The 22,500-nt window shown below is 49.4% G+C and overlaps 1 protein-coding gene across 12 annotated transcripts in view; it reads right to left on the bottom strand.

Annotated features, from left to right (window-relative positions):
* Positions 1–22,500, bottom strand: part of LOC121576587 (FERM domain-containing protein 4A-like) — a 242,235-nt gene that overhangs the window by 134,775 nt on the left and 84,960 nt on the right. For 8 of the 12 annotated variants that reach the window (XM_045223439.1, XM_045223442.1, XM_045223443.1 and 5 more), the window contains exon 1: positions 1–302. This exon is cut by the window's left edge and continues 134 nt beyond it. The exons of 2 other annotated variants lie outside the window; for them this stretch is intronic. Coding sequence is in view for 1 of the 10 variants with exons in the window: in XM_045223444.1 (XP_045079379.1) it covers positions 22,498–22,500 (3 nt within the window). In the remaining 9 variants the exon portion in view is untranslated. Of the gene's footprint in view, positions 303–22,497 lie in introns of those variants that run through there. 2 more of the 12 variants (XM_045223444.1, XM_045223447.1) reach the window with 2 other exon arrangements.

Here is a 22,500-nt window from a genome sequence, read left to right as displayed (position 1 = left end):
GTGTAGTGGGAGACCATCTATTCCCGTCCAGCCTGGAAGCAGCTCACGCGAGCTAGCGTCTGTCTGTGAGAGAGAGTGTGTGAGTAGTCCCAGTACTGTCTTCCCTCCTTCTCTCACTCTCTCTCTCCTGTTACTCTTGGTGAGAGGAGAGTGTGTATCTCTCTGCCTCTCTCTCCCCCTGACTCTGAGATCTGCCCATTCTCTTCTGCTTACGCTCCACTCTGCCGCTCTAGCACACGGTGTGTGTGCGTGAACGCGTGTATGTGTGTATATGAGGGAAAGGGAGTATGCTTTGTTTCTTCTCTCTCTCCCACTCTAGTCTGTCTCTCTCTCTCTCTCTCTCTCTCTCTCTCTCTCTCTCTCTCTCTCTCTCTCTCTCTCTCTCTCTCTCTCTCTCTCTCTCTCTCTCTCTCTCTCTCTCTCTCTCTCTCTCTTTCGCTCTAGTCAGGGGCTTAACCAGGTCACTGGATGAATGCAACGCTACGGTTGTTATTAGCATATGTACCCTTGTCATGTGATCACAAAGGAATAGTGAATGTGTGTGTGCGGGGGAAGGGGACACACACACAGACAGTACAGTGGGTCACATGGTACACCTCAAAAGGAATATGTGATGTTTGCCATCTGGTGAGTAGATTATCTTTAAATCCCACATCCAGCTTTCACTCCTTCTCTCTGGACTGGAGCACTGAGAGGGATACCCCAAAACACGCACGCACACACGCACGCATGCATACCAAGCCAATAAGAATACAACGGGACAGGATCCCAACGAGAGGGGAATGTCTAGGGACAGGATTGGGGACACACAGTCATCACCATGGCTATTGGCTTATTCTCTGGTCCACAAAAAGGGTTTTGAAGGTTTTAGGCACAAAACCATGTGGTAAACACTAGCATAAAAACCATCTGTCCTGATAAGGAGGGAGACCAGTGCGAAGCTTAAGTTCTGGAGTGGTGTGGTGTCCTTGTCTGAGCATCATATCTATTTCCTGGCTTCTTGAGGGTTGGGGTTGGGCTGAGTTACAGCTGGTTATAGTGACATACTGTCTTATTCTCATCATCACTCTGTAATGCTCAGCTTCACTCAATCAGCTGGTCAATATCGGCAGATGATTAGCTTGAATGGATAAAACACACACACAGGCATGCACGCTCACACACAGGAGTAGCGGAGGTGGTTTGGTGGACTACGCTTACGTGATGAGTAATCTTGCCTGAAGACTTGTGTTAGCTCCCTGATCTAATGCCTAGAAGGTAGCTCAGTGGGCTGAGGCGTTCTTGAGGCATACAAAAGACCAGGGTTCGACACACACACACCCCCCCACACACACACATCTAGATTAAAAGAGCAGCCCCCTAAAAGTCCCAAACCCCCTGCCATGCATGGTATTAGAGGTGTCTGAAACACAGCTTTTGTGGACATTATATGACCCCCCCCCCCCCACACACACACACACACACACACACATACACACACAGCTTGTGGTTAAAGCTGGGTGCCAACAGGAGAAAGTCATCTGCACTAGTAATCCCCACTAAGCATCATTTATTCAATACCTACATCAGGAATGTGTGTGTGTGTGTGTGTGGCCTACATAAGACATATCAGAGGGCTATATATAACCCTAGAGTGTGCTGCCACAGAGTTCAGGCATCCATGACTCAGAGACTCAAACTGGAGGGAATAAAAGAGAAGAAAGATGAAAAGAACTACGCATCCCTTTTCACTGTCTGATGTGTCTGAAATGTAAACGCTCTCTGTGATGCCTTAGATTAATCATGTTATTTTGTCGGAAGATATCCTATTTTATCTTGTTCATCAGGAGGAAAAATGACATCGTTGTCCATAATTAACTAGTAAAGACGGCAATAAGTCCATCGTCTGTGTAGGCTAAATTGGGTTGAATGTTCTGAATATGTGATAAGCATTTTGAATGAATATTTTAGTCAAAACACAGTAATGAGGCCTCAAGTTATCACTAATCTTAACAGAGACATCATTTTACGCCTCAGGCAAGATGCATAATGACCTATTTTAGTCAAACATATGCACAACACCCTGACATACAGGACAATCACAAACAATAACACATACGAAAAGGCATGCACACACACATAAAATGCAGAGACACACATATGAGCCATTCACAGACAGACGGTAGGGTTCTGATGAAAATCATTACTCTATCTGAACATAAAGTAACCCCCACACTCCCTTCACACACTCCCCTGACACACAGACTCTCCCCCAACTACCTAATCACCACAAAACCAGCCTAGCCAGCTCCAGACACAAAGAACTGAGTGAGTGAGAGAGAGAGAGAGAGAGAGAGAGAGAGAGAGAGAGAGAGAGAGAGAGAGAGAGAGAGAGAGGAGAGAGAACAATACAGTAACAAGCAGTACATTAATTACTACTAGTAAGACCAGATTTCTCCTCAAACAATGCACCTGGTGTGTGTTGTATGATTGGAGTGGTGATCTGAGTTGCAGAGATGGTTCCCCATGGTAAAGTCTTGGCATTGTTTAGTTTTAATTTACTGAGAGCCCAGCCAGTTTCTGCCTACAGCTCTCTGATTCATCCCTATGGTCCCTCGTCTGAGGTGTGTGTGTGTGTGTTTATGGAAAATGCCCTCTAGCCAGACTCTATGCTCTTGCCAGACAAAGAGGAAGTTTCTGTATTGCTGTTTATGTTTAAAGATACAGATACTATCCAACATAGAGTTGCAGCACCATAAATACATACACATATACAAACGCATGCGCGCAGGCAGGCACGCACACACACAACACACTGAGATTAATCTCACTCAAAACAATACCGTCACACTCAAACACTATAACTCATTGATTTGCTGTTGTTATGCCTGCCTGGCATTCTATGAAATGATTCCTATTGACTGTCATACAACTCATGGTGTTCCCTGTGTCTGTGTTCTTATCTGTTCATTCACAACCACTCTTGTCTTTTGCTTTCTGATAATGCACTCATTTCACACTCTCTCAGGTAGGTCACAAATACAGCGGTGTATGTGTGCGCGAGAGGGAGAACCCAGATCCCTCCATGAGGGCTTAACCCATCATAATGACTTCACCACAGGGGACTAGGAGGCCACTGCTCTGCTCTCTTTGTCATCCTCCTGTGTGTGTGTGTGTGATTTTGTATCTTTATTTGGTCTATATCACAGAACGGTTATGTAGAGAGAGAAGCGATCAGACACACACGCATACACACGCACACATGCACACACACACACACACACACACGCACACACACAACCTACCCTAGTTTGTGATAATTTATCATATAGCCCACATTTTCAAGTTCAGAAACAGTTGAGTTCTATACGTTTCAGTCAGGGTGAGGGAGGAAGGGATAAAAGGAGAGACGGGATGAAGAAGTGGCAGCGATGAGGAAGTGGCAGGTGGGAGGGGGAGGAGAGGATAGGAGAAGGAGGTAACTCAATTAGACTACAGGAAGGTTGAATGCATTTTTAATCCTGGTGCTACATCTCCTGCCTGATGTGATTGTCAGCCTTTGTAGAAGCCAAGATCCTGTATGGTCTCATTGTAGAGACAGAGAAGTACGTATCCCACGTATCCCTTCATTCTCCCTCTACATCAAGTCATAAGGTTGATATAATGTCATCACAGCGTCAAATTATAAATGGAGACTTTTGATATTAGAATGCCAATCGGGTGGGAAAAAACGGTGTCCAGAGGGTCTTGTTGCTACGTTGTTATGTGCATTGCTATGGCGCTTGGCTATGTGAATGGCCAGTCCCTTTCATAGTGTATAGTGTTGTGGTCTGACAGTAAGTCAAATCAAAATCAATATGGCAGCAAAATACAATTTACCATAGAAATGCATTGAGATTCTGAGATAATAGTATTTGCATAATAATCCGACATTCCAAAAGGTACGCTGCTTCATCCATAAAGGAATATTGCTTTGCAGGGAACTTCCTATAAAACAAGAGGACAGATCTATTGTGTCAACCTGAAGCTGTCCCTGTTTCTCTATGTTAATAAAGTAACTCACCGATGTGGGTCTGCTAGCCTTACTGAATCATTCATATAGAGTACTGTAATTATGAATACAGTCACGCTCCAATACCCACTCCAACATAATGCTGAGAATGGCACACACACACAAAGGTATAACATCCTTCTCAGCCCACTGGCGTGTGAAGGAGTACATTGCTTTAACGTCCTCTGATACGTTACTATAATGTTCTCTACTTACTATATCTACAGAGAGAACAGTACTAACACATACATTTTACATATTTAGCAGACGCTCTTATCCAGAGCGACTTACAGTTAGTGAGTGCATACATTTTTTTTATTTTTTTCATGCTGGCCCCCCGTGGGAATCGAACCCACAACCCAGGCATTGCAAACACCATGCTCTACCAACTGAGCTACTGTCACGGTTTCGGCCGAGGCTGCCTCTCTCCCTTGTTCGGGCAGGTTTCGGCGTTCGTCGTCTCCGGAATTCTAGCTGCCACCGTTGCATGTTCCATGTTTCCTGTTTGATTAGTGTTTGTTAGCCACACCTGTCTTGTGTTATGTCTCATTAAGCACCCTATTTAGTTTCCTTGTTGTTAGTGTAGTGTTGTGTGTAATTGTTTCGTGTCAGGTGTTTGTGCGTTACCCGTGTTTCGGTACGCCAGTTACGATTTACTTCCTCCTCGGTTGAGGAGAGTTTTTGCGCCCTGTGTTTGTGCGCTCGTGTTTGACGCCTGTGTGCGTCTGTTGGCCTCTGGCCGTGTTTGGATTATTTTGCACTCGCTAGTAAAGTCTTGTTGGACTGTACATCTGCTTCTGCGCCTGATTCCACACCTCACCATTTCTAACACCGTGACAGAATTACACACCTTGACATGGAATCAGCAGGAGCCGAAGCAGCCCCGACGAGACTGGAGGTCCAGGTTCGGGAACAACAGGACCAGATACAGCAGATGGGGTCCGCCCTGCAGGAGGTGATCACCACGCTCCGAGGCTGGGGAGCGCCTCCACCACCTCCCTCCCTGCCAGCACCATCGGCCAGTCCGCCCATTCCAGCGCCAGAACCCCGAGGAATCCGACTCTCTCTCCCGAGGGCCTACGACGGAACCGCGGCTGGGTGTCAGGATTCCTCCTCCAGGTGGAGCTGTACCTGGCCACCGTACACCTGGCACCCCTCGGGGCATGAGAGCGTGTCCGCCCTGATCTCCTGCCTGTCCGGGAAGGCGTTGGAATGGGCCAACGCGGAGTGGAGGAAGATCGACGCCTCGAGACTATCACCTACAACGCAGTTCTCCCGCCGCTTCAGGGCGGTGTTTGACCATCCCCGGAGGGGGAAAGCGGCGGGGGAGCGTCTGGGTCTTCCTCCGGCAGGGGAGGAGGAGTGCCCAAGCATTCGCTCTCGAATTCCGTACTCTAGCGGCAGATGCAGGGTGGAATGAGCGGGCCCCTCGTCGATCTATACAGATGTAGCCTACGAGAGGACGTCCGTGGGAGCTGGCTTGTAGGGACACCAGTCTCTCTTTCGACCAGCTGGTCGACATGTCCATCAGGCTGGATAACCTATTGGCCACCCGCGGGCGTCCTGAGGGGGTCCGTCCATTCACCCTCCAGCGCCTCCGAGCCGTGTCCTATGGAGCTCTGGGCGCTGGCGCTAGAGAGAGGAGGAGTCGGTTGGTTAGGGGGTCCATCCACTGCACCAACTGTGGTCGGGGAGGACACACCGCGGCTAGGTGCTGGGGATGGCCTCCTAGGGAGGATGACGACAGGTCCCGCACTGGGGGATTCCCTCCAGGTGAGTAGGCGCCCCACTCACCCAGAGCTCACTGTTGCCCATTTTTGGATGCCTGTGCGTTTTCCACAGGTAGCACCTCATTCCCAGCATAAGGCGCTGGTAGATTCAGGCGCGGCTGGGAATTTTATTGATAAAAAGTTTTGTTTAGCGTTAGGGATTCCCCTTATTCCTGTTGATGTTCCTTTCCCGTTCATGCCCTAGATAGTCGTCCGTTGGGTACGGGCTTAATCAGGGAGGTCACGGCGCCACTTAGGATGTGTGCGCAGGGGGATCATCAGGAGATGATTCAGCTGTTCCTGATTGACTCTCCTGCGTATCCGGTGGTGCTGGGCATGCCCTGGTTGAGTACCCATAACCCAGCTATTTCGTGGCAGGAGAGGGCTCTGATGGAGTGGTCTGCTCAGTGTGTGGGTAGATGTTTGGGCGTTTCCGTAGGGGCTACCTCGGTGGAGAGTCCAAACCAGGTGCCCGCATTGCACGTTCCCCCTGAGTATGGGGATTTGGCTATTGCGTTTAGTAAGGCGAGGGCGACGCGGTTGCCACCCCATAGGCAGGGAGATTGTGCGATAGACCTCCAGGCAGGAGCTGCGCTCCCACGGAGCCATGTGTATCCTCTGTCTCAGGAGGAGAAGAAAGCTATGGAGATTTACATAGATGAATCTCTGAGACAAGGATACATACGGCCTTCCACTTCCCCTGCGTCCTCGAAGTTTCTTTTTGTGAAGAAAAAAGGATGGTGGTTTGCGCCGTGCATCGATTACCGTGGTCTCAATCAGATTACGGTGAAGTACAGTTATCCACTCCCGCTGATTGCGACCATGACTGAGTCGTTGCATGGGAGCGCGTTCTTCACTAAATTAGATCTCAGGAGCGCGTACAACTGGTGCGCATCAGGGAGGGTGATGAATGGAAGACAGCCTTTAGTACCACCTCGGGCCATTACGCAGTATCTGGTCATGCCATACGGGTTGATGAACGCTCCGTCAGTTTTCCAATCATTCGTGGATGAGATCTTCAGGGACATGCAGGGGCAGGGGTGGTTGTGTACATTGATGACATTCTCGGTGTACTCGCCACCCGTGTCGAGCATGTGGCCCTGGTGCGTAGAGTGTTGCGGAGGCTGGTGGAGCACGACCTGTATGTGAAGGCAGAGAAGTGTCTGTTTTTCCAGGAGTCGGTCTCCTTTTTGGGTTATCAGTTGTCTGCGTCAGGGGTGAAGATGGAGGTAGACCGGGTGTCGGCCGTGCGTAATTGGCAAACACCAACAACTGTGAAGGAGGTGCAGCAGTTTTGGGGTTTGCAAATTACTACAGGAGGTTTATCCGGGGTTTTGGACAGGTGGCAGCTCCCATCACGTCTCTTTTGAAGGGGGTCCGGTGCGTCTGCAGTGGTCGGCCGAGGCGGACAGGGCGTTTGGGAGGCTGAAGGACCTGTTTACCTCGGCCCCGGTGCTGGCGCATCCGGATCCCTCTTTGCCGTTCCAGGTAGAGGTGGACGCGTCAGAGGCCGGTTTAGGAGCCGTGCTTTCACAACGGTCTGGCGCGCCACCTAAACTCCGCCCCTGTGCTTTTTATTCTAAGAAGCTCAGTCCGGCGGAGCGGAACTATGACGTAGGGGACAGGGAGCTGTTAGCCGTGGTACAGGCCCTAAAGGTGTGGAGGCACTGGCTTGAGGGGGCTCAACACCCTTTCCTCATTTTGACGGACCACCGTAACCTGGAGTACATCCGGGCGGCGAGGAGGCTGAACCCTCGCCAGGCAAGATTGAGTATGTTCTTGACCAGGTTCAGTTTTAAGATCACGTACATCCCTGGGTCACAGAATGGTAAGGCAGATGCGCTGTCTCGGCGGTATGACACGGAGGAGAGGTCCGTGGAGCCCACTCCCCATACTGCCTGAGTCGTGTCTGGTGGCACCGGTAGTGTGGGAGGTCGATGCTGAACTTGAGCGGGCGGTACGCACCGACCCTAGTCCACCACAGTGCCCGGAGGGTCGGAAGTACGTTCCGCTCGAGGTTCGGGATCGATTGATCTATTGGGCTCACACGTCACCCTCCTCTGGACATCCGGGTATCGGCCGGACAGTGCACTGTCTTAGTGCCAAGTACTGGTGGCCCACGTTGGCAAGGGATGTGAGGGTTTATGTTTCCTCCTGCTCGGTGTGCGCCCAGTGTAAGGCGCCTAGACATCTGCCTAGGGGTAAGTTGCTACCCCTGCCCGTTCCACAACGACCATGGTCCCACCTCTCTGTGGACTTTATAACAGACCTTCCCCTCTCCCCAAGGGAATACTACCATCCTGGTCGTTGTGGACCGGTTCTCTAAGGCCTGTCGTTTGCTCCCCATGCCGGGTCTTCCTACTGCCCTACAAACTGCCGAGGCACTGTTCACCCATGTGTTCGGCACTACGGGGTACCCGAGGACATTGTGGCTGATCGGGGTCCCCAATTCACCTCCAGAGTCTGGAGAGCGTTTATGGAGCGGTTGGGGTCTCGGTGAGCCTCACCTCGGGGTACCACCCGGAGAGTAATGGGCAGGTGGAGCAGCGTAAACCAGGATGTGGGTAGGTTTCTCAGAACATACTGCCAGGACCGGCCGGAGGAGTGGTCAAGGTACGTTCCCTGGGCCGAGATGGCCCAGAATTCCCCTACGCCATTCCTCCACTAACCTAACTCCATTTCAATGTGTGTTAGGTTACCAGCCGGTTCTGGCACCCTGGCAGCAGAGCCAGATCGAGGCTCCTGCGGTGGATGAGTGGGCGCGGCGCTCGGAGGAGACTTGAACGCTGCACACGTCCACCTGCAGCGGGCCCTCCGACGTCAGAAGGCGAGCGCTGATCTCCACCCGCAGTGAGGGACCGGTGTACGCACCTGGTGATCGAGTCTGGCTCTCTACCAGAAACCTGCCCCTCCGCCTGCCCTGTCGGAAACTGGGTCGGCGGTTTGTAGGGCCATTTAAAGTCCTGAGAAGGTTGAACGAGGTATGTTATAGATTACAGCTACCTGTGGAGTATAAGTGTATTAACCCCTCGTTCCATGTGTCCCTTCTCAGGCCGGTGGTAGCGGGCCCGCTCAAGAAAATGAGATAGGGGAGACTCCCCCGCCCCCATTGGACATCGAGGGGGCACCGGCGTACTCCGTGAGGTCCATCTTGGATTCGAGAGCGTCGGATGGGGGGTCTCCAGTATCTAGTGGAGTGGGAGGGGTACGGTCCGGGAGGAGCGGTGCTGGGTGCCGAGGAGAGACATTTTGGACCCGTCGCTCCTGACGGAATTCCATCGGGGGTATCCGCGCGCCTGCTCCACGTCCTCCGGGTCGTCCCGAGGCCGGAGTCAGCGCACGTCTGGAGCAGCGCGTCAAGGGGGTACTGTCACGGTTTCGCCGAGGCTGCCTCTCTCCCCTTGTTCGGGCAGGTTTCGAGCGTTCGTCGTCTCCGAATTCTAGCTGCCACCGTTGCATGTTCCATGTTTCCTGTTTGATTAGTGTTGTCTGTTAGCCACACCTGTCTTGTGTTATGTCTCATTAAGCACCCTATTTAGTTTCCTTGTTGTTAGTGTAGTGTTGTGTGTAATTGTTTCGTGTCAGGTGTTTGTGCGTTACCCGTGTTTCGGTACGCCAGTCGATTTACTTCCTCCTCGGTTGAGGAGAGTTTTTGCGCCCTGTGTTTGTGCGCTCGTGTTTGACGCCTGTGTGCGTCTGTTGGCCTCTGGCCGTGTTTGGATATTTTGCACGCTAGTAAAGTCTTGTTGGACTGTACATCTGCTTCTGCGCCTGATTCCACACCTCACCATTTCTAACACCGTGACAGCTACACGGGGCCCAGCTACACAGACATTACACACACTCCTTGACAAACACCAGCACATGCAAAAGAGGGACAGGCCATGCTATGCATTATGGCTTATAGAGGTTGGGGAGGCCTCTTCTCAAATGTATGCACATGTTTGTGCTTGTGTGTTTGTGAATGAAGTTGCTTGCGTGTGTGTGTGCATGTGCGACTGATCGTGTGTGTATGTGTCACGACTTCCTCCGAGGCTGCCTCCCCTCCTTGTTCGGGCAGGCTTCGGCGTTCGTCGTCACCGGCCTACTAGACACTGCCGCTCCATATTTCATCATTCCATTTGTCTTGTCTTGTCAATTACACACACCTGGTTCATATCCCCTCATTAGTACATGTATAAGTGTTCCCTCTGCCCCCCTTGTCCTTGTGGGTGATTGTTATTTGTGAGCTGAGTGTAGCTCGGTTGAGCTACCCGTACCTTGTATTTCCGGGGATATTGTTCCCCGTGTGCCTGTATTTTGTTGACGCTATCCAGCGTAACTGTGTCCTACGGAGTAAACTCTGTATTCGGCGCCTGACTCCTTCAAATCACATTCTCACAGAATCACCCACCCTGCACTATGGAGTCAGCGGGAGAGGAGCGCATGCCTGGAGTCGTGGCATGGGTCCAGGAGCATTCCTGCTGGCCAGGAATGCTTGGGGAAGCGATGGATCGGGTTCTTCAGGTAGTCCAACGCTTGGAGAGGAGAGGAACCCGATCTGTCGAGACTAGCTGGCCAACCGGATCCAGCCACCCACACCCCAGCACCAGGAGGGATCCAGATATCCCGACCACGGGAGTTCGACGGGACGGCGGCCCAGGATTCCTCCTCCAACTGGAGCTCTATTTCTCCAGCATCAGGCCGGCCCCATCGGAGCGAGAGAAGGTGTCCGCCCTCGTCTCCTGCCTCTCGGGGAAAGGCCTGGAGTGGGCCAAAGCGTTGTGGAACAAAGGAGGAGCTGCGTTGGAGAACTACGGGGAGTTTGCGTGCCTCTTTCGGGCGGTCTTTGATCACCTGCCCGAGGGTCGAGAAGCAGGCGAGCGGCTGGTCCACCTGAGGCAGGGGACGAAGACCGCGCAGGACTTCACTTTGGAGTTTCGGGAGCTGCTGGGAACTTTATGGACAGCCGCTCGCCTGCCTCTCGTCCCCTGCCTCAGGTGGACCAGCCGCTCGCCTGCCAACTTTACGGCATTCTCACGCCGTCTAGGTATTTCATTGGTTCCCCTGTCCATTCCACTCCTCATCAGAGCACTTGATAGTCGACCATTAGGGTCCGGATTTGTTCAGGAAATTACTGCACCAGTTACCATGATTACCCAGGAGACTCATTGTGAGCAGATCACTTTTTTTTATTATTGAGTCCCCTGCTTTCCCTGTGGTATTAGGTATTCCTTGGTTAGCACTCCACAACCCCACCTTCTCATGGCCGCAGAGGGTTCTTACGGGGTGGTCGCGAGAGTGTCAGGGTAGGTGTCTAGGTGTTTCCGTTGGTGCAACCACGGTGGAAAGTCCAGACAGTACCTCCACCATGCGCATTCCCCCTGAATACCTCGATTTGGCGCACGCATTTTCAAAGACGCAGGCTACCAAGTTACCACCTCATCGGGCGGGGGATTGTGCGATAAACCTCCGGGTAGACGCTGTACCTCCCAGGAGTCATGTGTACCCCCTGTCGCAGGCTGAAACGGCGGCTAAGGAAACATACGTCACAGAGTCCCTGCGCCAGGGGTATATACGCGCCAGGGGTATATACGAAGGGTGGGCCGTCCCGGCTCCGCTGGTCTGCTGAGGCTGACCTGGCCTTCAGGAAACTGAGGGGTCTGTTCACCTCAGCCCCGGTACTGGTCCACCCCGATACATCACTACCGTTCGTAGTGGAGGTGGACGCGTCCGAGGTAGGGATAGGCGCTGTCCTATCTCAATGCTCGGGCATGCCACCAAAGCTCCGCCCCTGTGCCTTCTTCTCTAAGAAGCTCTGCCTGGCGGAGTAGAACTACGACATTGGTGATCGGGAGCTGTTGGCTGTTGTCCGAGCTTTGACCGTGTGGAGGCATTGGCTCGAGGGGGCGAAATACCCTTTCCTCATCTGGACGGACCACCGTAACCTGGAGTACATCCGGGCAGCGAGGAGGCTGAATCCTCGCCAGGCCAGGTGGGCCCTATTCTTCACCCGGTTCGATTTTACACTGTCATACATCCCGGGTACGAAGAACGTGAAGGCAGACGCATTCTATGACACAGATTGAGAGGCCAAGAGACAACACCCCCATACTCCCGGCATCCTGCATTGTGGCGCCGGTAGTATGGGCGATAGACGCGGATATAGAGCAGGCATTACGCACAGATCCATCTCCACCTCAGTGTCCAGCTGGGCTGCGGTACGTGCCTGCTCTTATCCGTGATCTACTGGGCACACACGTCACCCTCCTCCGGTCACCCAGGTATCAGTCATACAGTGCGCTGCCTGACCAGAAAGTACTGGTGGCCTACCTTGGCTAAGGATGTGAGGGTGTATGTCTCCTCCTGCTCGGTGTGCGCCCAGAGTAAGGTACCTAGGCACCTCCCAGCGGGTAAGTTACAACCTTTACCAATTCCACAACGACCATGGTCTCATCTATGTTTTGATTTCCTGACTGATCTTCCCCTCTCCCAAAGTAACACCACCATCCTGGTCGTTGTGGACCGCTTTTCCAAGGCCTGCCGCCTCCTTCCTCTGCCCGGTCTCCCCACGGCCCTGCAAACTGAGGAGGCCCTGTTTACACACGTCTTCCGGCACTACGGGGTACCAGAGGATATAGTGTCTGACCGAGGTCCCCAGTTCACATCCAAGGTCTGGAAGGTGATCATGGAACATCTGGGGGTCTCGGTCAGCCTGACCTCTGGGTTCCACCCCGAGTCTAATGGGCAGGTGGAACGGGTAATTCAGGATGTGGGTAGGTTCCTGCGGTCCTACTGCCAGGACCGGCCGGGGGAGTGGTCGGTGTTCTTGCCATGGGCCGAATATATGCCCAGAACTCTCTCCGGCACTCCTCCACTAACCTAACGGCATTTCAATGTGTGTTGGGTTACCAACTGGTTCTGGCACTGTGGCACCAGAGCCAGACCGAGGTTCCTGCAGTGGATGACTGGTTTCGGCGCGTGGAGGAGACGTGGGACGCTGCCCACGTCCACCTCCAACGCGCCGTGCGTCGTCAGAAGGCCAATGCTGACCACCACCGCAGTGAGGCCCCGGTCTTCGTACCGGGTGATCGGGTCTGGCTCTCGACCCGGAATCTGCCCCTCCGCCTGCCCTGCTGGAAGCTGAGCCCGCGGTTTGTGGGGCCATTTAAAGTCCTGAGGAGAATCAATGAGGTCACCTATAGGTTATTACTTCTCCCCGATTACTGTATTAACCCCTCATTTCACGTGTCTCTCCTCAAGCCGGTGGTGGCTGGTCCGCTCCAGGAGTCTGAGGTGCGGGAGGTCCCTCCACCTCCTCTGGACATCGAGGGGGCCCCGGCGTACTCTGTCCGTTCCATCCTGGAATCGAGGTGTCAGGTGGGGGGCCTTCAGTACCTCGTGGAGTGGGAGGGGTACGGTCCGGAGGAATGGTGCTGGTCCCGGTGAGGGATATCCTCGATCCATCCCTGTTGCGGAATTTCCACCGTCGCCATCCGGCTCGCCCTGCTCCGCGTCCTCCTGGCCGTCCCCGAGGCGCTGCTGGAGCTGGGGGGGGGGGTACTGTCACGACTTCCTCCGAACCTGCCTCCCCTCCTTGTTCGGGCAGGCTTCCGCGTTCGTCGTCACCGGCCTACTAACCACTGCCGCTCCATATCTCATTATTCCATTTGTCTTGTCTTGTCAATTACACACACCTGGTTCATATGCCCTCATTAGTACATGTATAAGTGTTCCCTCTGCCCCCCTTGTCCTTGTGGGTGATTGTTATTTGTGAGTTGAGTGTAGCTCGGTTGAGCTACCCGTACCTTGTATTTCCGGGGATATTGTTCCCTGTGTGCCTGTATTTTGTTGACGCTATCCAGCGTGAACTCTTTATTCGGTGATTTACCCTCCTGCGCCTGACTCCTTCAAATCACATTCTCACAGTATGTGTGAACATGCATGTGTGCTTTCTTGCCTGCATGTGTGTGTGTGTACATAAGTGTGACTTTGTGCGTGAGTGACTCTTTGTGGGTGTGTATGGAGATCGCTCAGAGCCATTTGAATATTTCTAATTTAAAAATGCAAAACAGCCAGATAAACCTCTGCATTGTGGCCTCCTGCATTAATTAGAAAAATAAAGAAATAAGGCTGCTAATTAGAATGCTGTGAGGAAGTGTAGAGGAAAGATGTGGTCTTCCTGCTTGTCAGTTTCCACCTCACATGTAGTGCATGAATAATAGTCCCAACACTCCCAATCCTGCTCCAACCACTCCTATAACATCACAGTCTTACCTCCAGCCTCAAACGCAAAAACATATTCTTAGCTGGAATCATATCCACGTTATTCAATTATATCACCATTTGGCTGACCTCAAATTTCAAATCGTGAAACGTTGTACTGACATCGGTGTTGTATTGATGTACTCACGTCAATATTGTACAGCTCAACTATCAATGCATTATATGAAATGTTAGAATTGTGTGAAAGCACTATACGCTTGATGAAAGGTGATATTATTCATTTGTGACAGATCCCTGTGAACAATGTGAAGGGGAAACTGCATCTTAATGACTCAACTTATTATGGAAACAAAGCTACCAGGGGAAAGTCATATTTACATCACGCTGGTGTGTGTGGGGGTCTGTCCGGTATGGTTACTGAACACAGTTTACCACCTTTCTGAATTCTAGACCACATGGGCTGCTGTGATCTATAGCTACTGAAGCATTACAGAAAACACATTTTTTTTCTCTCTCTCATATCACTGCCAATAACATTGGCCTATTCACAAAAAGTCAGAGCACAAATAACTTTAGTACAACTTCAGAACTTCCAGCACCATGTTCCAACCAACTGAGCTATAGCAACATTTACAGACGCTCTTATCCAGAGCGACTTACAGTTAGTGAGTGCATACATTTTCATACTGGCCCCCTGTGGGAAACGATCCCACAACCCTGGCGTTGCAAGCGCCATGCTCTACCAACTGAGCTACAGGGAATATACCACTCTAACCCTAAACCTACTCAGTGCATGCTGAACAGTCTATACCACTGGGGTACACTAGTTTAATCACTTCACTATTCTCTGTGCTGATTAGTCCAAACATCTGGACAGGGACATGAACATATGCTGGCCTCTGGCCTCTAACCACAATTATATCAACCTGGACTCAGGGGTAGACGTAACATAGTAAACAAAAATCTGCGATGCTCCAATTAGTACGATGTGTTACGTTTGGTATGGCATGTATTTATTTATGGATGTCCATCACCCATTTCGTATGATATGTTACAAATCACAATTCATATGATAAGATTAAGGTTAGGGTTGAGGTTAGGGTTATGGTTAGGAGTTAGGTTAAATAGTTAAAGTTAGGGTTAGGGGAAGGGTTAGCTAACATGCTAAGTAGTTGCCAAGGTTAAGGTTAGGGGTTAAGGTTAGGGTTAAGGTTAGGGTTAGGGTTAAGGTTAAGGTTAGGGTTAGGAGTTAGGGTAAAGGGTTAAGATTAGTTTTAGGGGAAGGGTTAGCTAACATGCTAAGTAGTTGCAAAGTAGCTAAAAAGTAGTATGTAGTTGCAAATTAGCTAAAATGCTAAAGTTGTCCATGATTCGAACATGCAACCTTTGTGTTGCAAGATGTTTGCATTATATGCCAACACAACCAACCACCCTCCTTTTGTTTTTGCCTTAAGTAACCTTCTGTCTTATGTAACGATACCAAACGTAACATATCATACTTATTTGAGCATCCCTTTTTACTATGTTACGTCTAGTCTATGACACCAGCCTGATTATACTGAGGAGAGAGACAAAGGGAAAGAGAGAGAGAAAAAAAGAGAGGGATAGGCAGAGAGAGGGAGATTGAAGAGAGAGACAGAAAGGATAGGTAGTGGAAGGCTTGACTTTTAAAAGCTCTTTAATTAAACCAATCAATGGCAAAGAGCATTATAAAATGGAAGAGGGGAAAAAAGCGAGGTACGAGACAGGGAAGGGGATAAAGAAAGACTTACGAATACGTCCATGAGCATGTGTTCCAGAGTGACCTCTAGGTCCTCCAGTCGTGCTGCCAGCGTCATTATTCTTCTGATCTAGAACCTTTAGAACCCGTCCAGGACAACTTAGAACCCTCCTGTAGAACTTTGAAACACAACTCAGTATCCTTCACTGGAACTTTGACCACTCGTGTTGGTGTTTGTGTTCATAGAGAGAGATGAGATAGAAAACAGAAAATGATCTCATAAAATATGCAATGCCATGTATGTCCAGCACAGAATGTCTTAATACAACACACAGAGCTCATGTCCAGCAGCCACCAGTCAATGGCATCTATCTCTAAAGAGTAAGTCCTCAAGAAGCACAGCTCTCCAGAACCATATTGAACAAACACCTCTCTCTCCAGCGGAGAGGTCTCTCCATATCAGACGCTGATGTTACAGTCCTTGTAACTCACACCAGACCAGAAGTGTCACCACAGACCATAAGTATAGCTGTATATTCCTCTGTTATCCGCAGTAAGGATCCTCTGAGAACTGAACACTGGTCAGACTGAATGACAGGCATAGGGAGGGCAGAAGGTGGGTCTCAGCACTGCAGACAGCTGATAGAGAGGGAGATGAGGAAGAAGAGAGGGAGGAGAGGAGAAGAGAGGAGAGGAAGCATGAGGCTGTATGAGACAGATATTCACAGAGGCGGCTAATACGTGATTCTCTCTTGATGAGCCTCTCCTTTTTTATTTTTCTCTTTCTCTCTTTCTGTTTCTCCTCCCATTCTCTCTCTCTCTCTCTCTCTCTCTCTCTCTCTCTCTCTCTCTCTCTCTCTCTCTCTCTCTCTCTCTCTCTCTCTCTCTCTCTCTCTCCCTCTCTCTCTCTCCCTCTCTTTCTCTCATTTCAGGGTCTCAGTCCACACTGGAGGCCTTTGTGCAGAGGGTGCGCCCAGGGCAGTTGATGTCTGTCCGGGGTGCTCTTGGCTGGGGTGAGATTCCTACATGCTGGGTCTCTGTCAATGGGTCTTTGTGTCCCCTCATTAAGGCTTGGACACCACTGCTCACAGAGAAACACCAGACAAACACAGACGGCCAGGGTCTCTCTTTCTCTCTGTGTGTGTGTCCTGGCTCTGTAACTGGAGGCTTACATAAGATGGGTGATAGAGGGAGGGAAGGGATGGAGGAGACGAGGAGGTAGAGGGGGCAAGAAGTGGAAGAGAGGATAAGCAACAGAGACAGGGGTTGGAAGGAAGATAAGAAGGTTGGGAGAGGGTGGAATAGGCCCTAAGGAGAAGAACGGGAGGAGAGAGGAGAGGAAATTGGAGGTAGGTAAAATGGAGAGAAAGAGGGGGATGTGGGTGTATCTACAGTAGATAAAATGGAGAGAAAGAGGGGGATGTGGGTGTATCTACAGTAGGTAAAATGGAGAGAAAGAGGGGGTTGTGGGTGTATCTACCAGGGGCGGTGTGTTCATTAGGGCGATATGGGCGACGCACTGCCAAACGGGAAAAGGAAGGGATTTTTTTTCTAATCAATTATATCACGGCAACAGTAGTTATCAGTGTTCTAATCTGGACGTCTGATCTGCCACTAAATGTCCAATCAGGCTAAAGTCGTGCTTCAAATGGCCCCGCCCCTTTTGGGGCGATTTCAGTCAGGTTGAAAATCGCCCCAGAAGTCTCTCATAGACTCTCATGTAAAATCTTTTTTTTTTCAAATATCAGAGCTTTCAATACAATCTCTATGGGTTCTGGGAGGGCTTGCACTTACGCGCTTTCGTCATACGTAACATAACCATGAACGTAACTAAGAAAAGAGCGGGTAGCAGCGTCAATCAATTCACGTACTACTGTCAAGATGGCTAGCGTTCAGTGCAACTCGATTGTCTCTTTGAAAGAAGTTCCTTTTTGTCGGCGAACAAATCAAGATAAATTGGCAACGAAACAATTATGACCTCCCAGACCAAATTTAATAATTCAACAGGTTTCTACTAAAGGGGGAAAGTCCTACACCCGAGGATTTTCCAAAAATTGGTACGAACGAAAAACCTGGCTAGCAGGCTGCGATGTAGCTAATGCAGTCTTCTGCTACCCCTGCTTACTCTTTCACCCTGAAGGCGGCACGGCAGACAGCACCGCTTAGACAGCGACTAGTGTAACGGACATGCACCATCTTTCAGAAAAGATTAAGAAACATGAGCTGTCAAAGACCCACATGGATAGCTGTTTGAGATTGTCTGCTTTGGGGAGAGTGAACATTGCCACTCAACTGGATGAGGGATACAGGCTAGCTGTCCGCCGCCACAACGATGAGGTTAGCAAGAACCGCCACATCCTCAGCCGGCTAATCCAGTGTGTGAAGTTTTGCGGAGTGTTTGAGTTAGCTTTGCGAGGCAAATATGAAACTGAGGGCTCCACCAACCCTGGTATTTTTCTTGGACTTGTCAACTTTGTGGCACAATTAGATGAGGTGTTTTATGGAAATGCATATTGTTTATGCAGTGTTGAGGAATGTGAAAGAACACCCTTGATTATTTTTACTGTGATAACTTATTTTGATTTTGTAAGCCAACACTTTTGAGATCAGTCAATAAATGCTTCTGGTATTGACTTATATGCTGCCCCTGTCTTCATGTTGTTGCTGGACATATCTTTTTTTAAATGTGTGTAGGTCACCTAAATCATCAGAAAAATTGCCCCCCCTGAGAATTTTTTCAGGAGCCGCCACTGGTATCTACAGTAGGTAAAATGGAGAGAAAGAGGGGGATGTGGGGAATGTTAGGATACAGAGCAGGATGTGAGTCCATCTGAGTCACCAGGAGACAGAGCTTTAAACACATAGGCTTTACCAGAGCTAGGGGCAGACTGATATGTGCTGTCTCAATAGGACACTTGTTTAGAAGCATGTCCACATGGAAATAATGGCAGAGTCCCAAACACATAAACATGTTATGACAACAGACACATGTCCTCCAGGCACTGGCCCACATCCAGCAGGGTTTACACTGGGGATGGAGGGGTAGGATAGGTGGGTAAGACCCGAACGCCGGACAGTGACGCAAATATCGGAAAAGCTAATGTTAACAATGCAAATGGATGTAAAAACACTACACACCAGTGTCAAAGGTGACCTAACATTTGATCAATTAGATGATTCCCAATGTCATCCATACGACAACAACAATTAACTATTACTGTGTCTATAGGACATCACTAGCAGATTTCCGACAATAAAACTAGTATAAAACTGTTAGGAAAGGTGGCATTGAGATCTGAAAAGAGCATCTGTGTGTGGTCACATCATTAAGAGCAGGGTCGTTAAGGGTTCTAGAAGTGGTTTATAACTCTGACCACATGACCACGACCACAGCCTACTCTGCTCCGACGTTTCTACAATACATGTTTGGCTGCATATCAGTTATTTTCTTCTCTTTTTTCACGATCCCTCTCTCGATCTCTCCTATTCCATACCTACTTTCTAAGCCCCCATGCCTTTCACTCCTCCCTCTTCCTCTTCCCATGTTCCCTCCCTCCCCCTTCCAGTCCTTCTCCGGAGTCGTACATGTCAGAGGTCAGTGAGGCATCATTCTGGGGTCAAGAGCACTGGGGCATGAAACACAGCCTGTCAGCAGCAGCATGTCTGGACACACACACACACACACACACACACACACACACACACACACACACAACACACACACACACACACACACACACACACACACACACACAGCTGCTGAAGGCAGTGCAGACCAAAAAAGATCCATCATGTCTTTGTTCTACTCATCTGAGGTGTTCATCTCTCCCTCTACCACTCCTCTACTTCCTTCTCCTCATTCATCTCTCCCTCTAACATTCCTCTACTTCCTTCTCCTCATTCATCTCTCCATCTACCACTCCTCTACTTCCTTCTCCTCATTCATCTCTCCCTCTACCACACCTCTACTTCCTTCTCCTCATTCATCTCTCCCTCTACCACTCCTCTACTTCCTTCTCCTCATTCATCTCTCCCTCTACCACACCTCTACTTCCTTCTCCTCATTCATCTCTCCCTCTACCACTCCTCTACTTCCTTCTCCTCATTCATCTCTCCCTCTACCACTCCTCTACTTCCTTCTCCTCATTCATCTCTCCCTCTACCACTCCTCTACTTCCTTCTCCTCATTCATCTCTCCCTCTACCACTCCTCTACTTCCTTCTCCTCATTCATCTCCCTCTACCACTCCTCTACTTCCTTCTCCTCATTCATCATAGCCCACCATGAATAACCCAGTAACACTACTCTCCATGACACTCTACTATTATCCATATGCCTTAACATGGGGGGAGATGGATATTGAATCTCTCATTACACATGTAGTACGTTGGCCTGCATGTGGAGAGTTGTAGCATTGAGTGGTTCATCAAGTATTAGTTAGCCAGTCTATGAGACAGATTAGAGAAGAGCTTAGCCCCCTATCACAGGATGGGCACACAACAACTTGACCTGGGGTGACACACTCACGTGCGCGCACACACACACACACACACACACACACACACACACACACACACACACTCTCTCTCTCTTTAGACCACCTACGTAAGAGGTCTGTCAAATTCATGGTTTAAGTCAGGCCTGTGTGTAATCCACCGAGTGTGAGTGACAGTAGAGAGCGAGAGCACAGCATGTTCTACAGATAACACCTCTCTCCTAAAGACAGTAAGCATCACTTAGCGTCACTCACACACACCTACATATCTACTCAGACATTCTCACTCAAATGTGTAAGAACACAAAAAAACACCAGAGATAAACCCAATATGATGAGGTGTTCATATCAACAGAACCCAAGTACACCAAAGACTAAGGTTATACAGTGGGGAAAAAAAGTATTTAGTCAGCCACCAATTGTGCAAGTTTTCATCATAGGTACCAATTTTCATCATAGGTACACGTCAACTATGACAGACAAAATGAGATTTTTTTTCTCCAGAAAATCAATTGTAGGATTTTTAATGAATTTATTTGCAAATTATGGTGGAAAATAAGTATTTGGTCAATAATAAAAGTTTCTCAATACTTTGTTATATACCCTTTGTTGGCAATGACACAGGTCAAACGTTTTCTGTAAGTCTTCACACACTGTTGCTGGTATTTTGGCCCATTCCTCCATGCAGATCTCCTCTAGAGCAGTGATATTTTGGGGCTGTCGCTGGGCAACACGGACTTTCAACTCCCTCCAAAGATTTTCTATGGGGTTGAGATCTGGAGACTGGCTAGGCCACTCCAGGACCTTGAAATGCTTCTTACGAAGCCACCTCCTTCGTTGCCCGGGCGGTGTGTTTGGGATCATTGTCATGCTGAAAGACCCAGCCACGTTTCATCTTCAATGCCCTTGCTGATGGAAGGAGGTTTTCACTCAAAATCTCACGATACATGGCCCCATTCATTCTTTCCTTTACACGGATCAGTCGTCCTGGTCCCTTTGCAGAAAAACAGCCCCAAAGCATGATGTTTCCACCCCCATGCTTCACAGTAGGTATGGTGTTCTTTGGATGCAACTCAGCATTCTTTGTCCTCCAAACACGACGAGTTGAGTTTTTACCAAAAAGTTATATTTTGGTTTCATCTGACCATATGACATTCTCCCAATCCTCTTCTGGATCATCCAAATGCACTCTAGCAAACTTCAGACGGGCCTGGACATGTACTGGCTTAAGCAGGGGGACACGTCTCGCACTGCAGGATTTGAGTCCCTGGCAGCGTAGTGTGTTACTGATGGTAGGCTTTGTTACTTTGGTCCCAGCTCTCTGCAGGTCATTCACTAGGTCCCCCCGTGTGGTTCTGGGATTTTTGTTCACCGTTCTTGTGATCATTTTGACCCCACGGGGTGAGATCTTGCGTGGAGCCCCAGATCGAGGGAGATTATCAGTGGTCTTGTATGTCTTCCATTTCCTAATAATTGCTCCCACAGTTGATTTCTTCAAACCAAGCTGCTTACCTATTACAGATTCAGTCTTCCCAGCCTGGTGCAGGTCTACAATTTTGTTTCTGGTGTCCTTTGACAGCTCTTTGGTATTGGCCATAGTGGAGTTTGGAGTGTGACTGTTTAAGGTTGTGGACAGGTGTCTTTTATACTGATAACAAGTTCAAACAGGTGCCATTAATACAGGTAACGAGTGGAGGACAGAGGAGCCTCTTAAAGAAGAAGTTACAGAGCCAGAAATCTTGCTTGTTTGTATGTGACCAAATACTTATTTTCCACCATAATTTGCAAATAAATTCATAAAAAATCCTACAATGTGATTTTCTGGAAAAAAAATTCTCAATTTGTCTGTCATAGTTGACGTGTACCTATGATGAAAATTACAGGCCTCTTTCATCTTTTTAAGTGGGAGAACTTGCACAGTTGGTGGCTGACTAAATACTTTTTTTCCCCCACTGTATGGTATACTCTATATCTTCACACAACAGATCAGTTCAAGTTTAGCTAAAGCTAACAGCACACGTTATCACAATTGACACGGTCCATCTCTATCATGGCACAAGCCAGACTTTCACAACAATAACACTAACAACAACCAAGCTAGCTACAGTATTACTGCTAGTGCACCAGAACCATGGCTTTGCTTGGCCGAGGCATCAGTACCTCAGGTCTCAGGAAGGGAATGTCAGCATCATGCTATTTTAGCAATTTGCTACATTTAAGAACATATGATGGAACTAAACTGTCTAGACCAGAACCTCTATTAGTCGCTGCCTCTTACCTT

The sequence above is a fragment of the Coregonus clupeaformis genome, chromosome 11 (genome assembly GCF_020615455.1).
Source record: "Coregonus clupeaformis isolate EN_2021a chromosome 11, ASM2061545v1, whole genome shotgun sequence".
In the NCBI taxonomy this organism is placed as follows: Eukaryota; Metazoa; Chordata; class Actinopteri; order Salmoniformes; family Salmonidae; genus Coregonus; species Coregonus clupeaformis.
The sequence above is the reverse complement of the archived record's forward strand: the minus strand, read 5'-3'. Positions and strand labels throughout refer to the sequence as shown.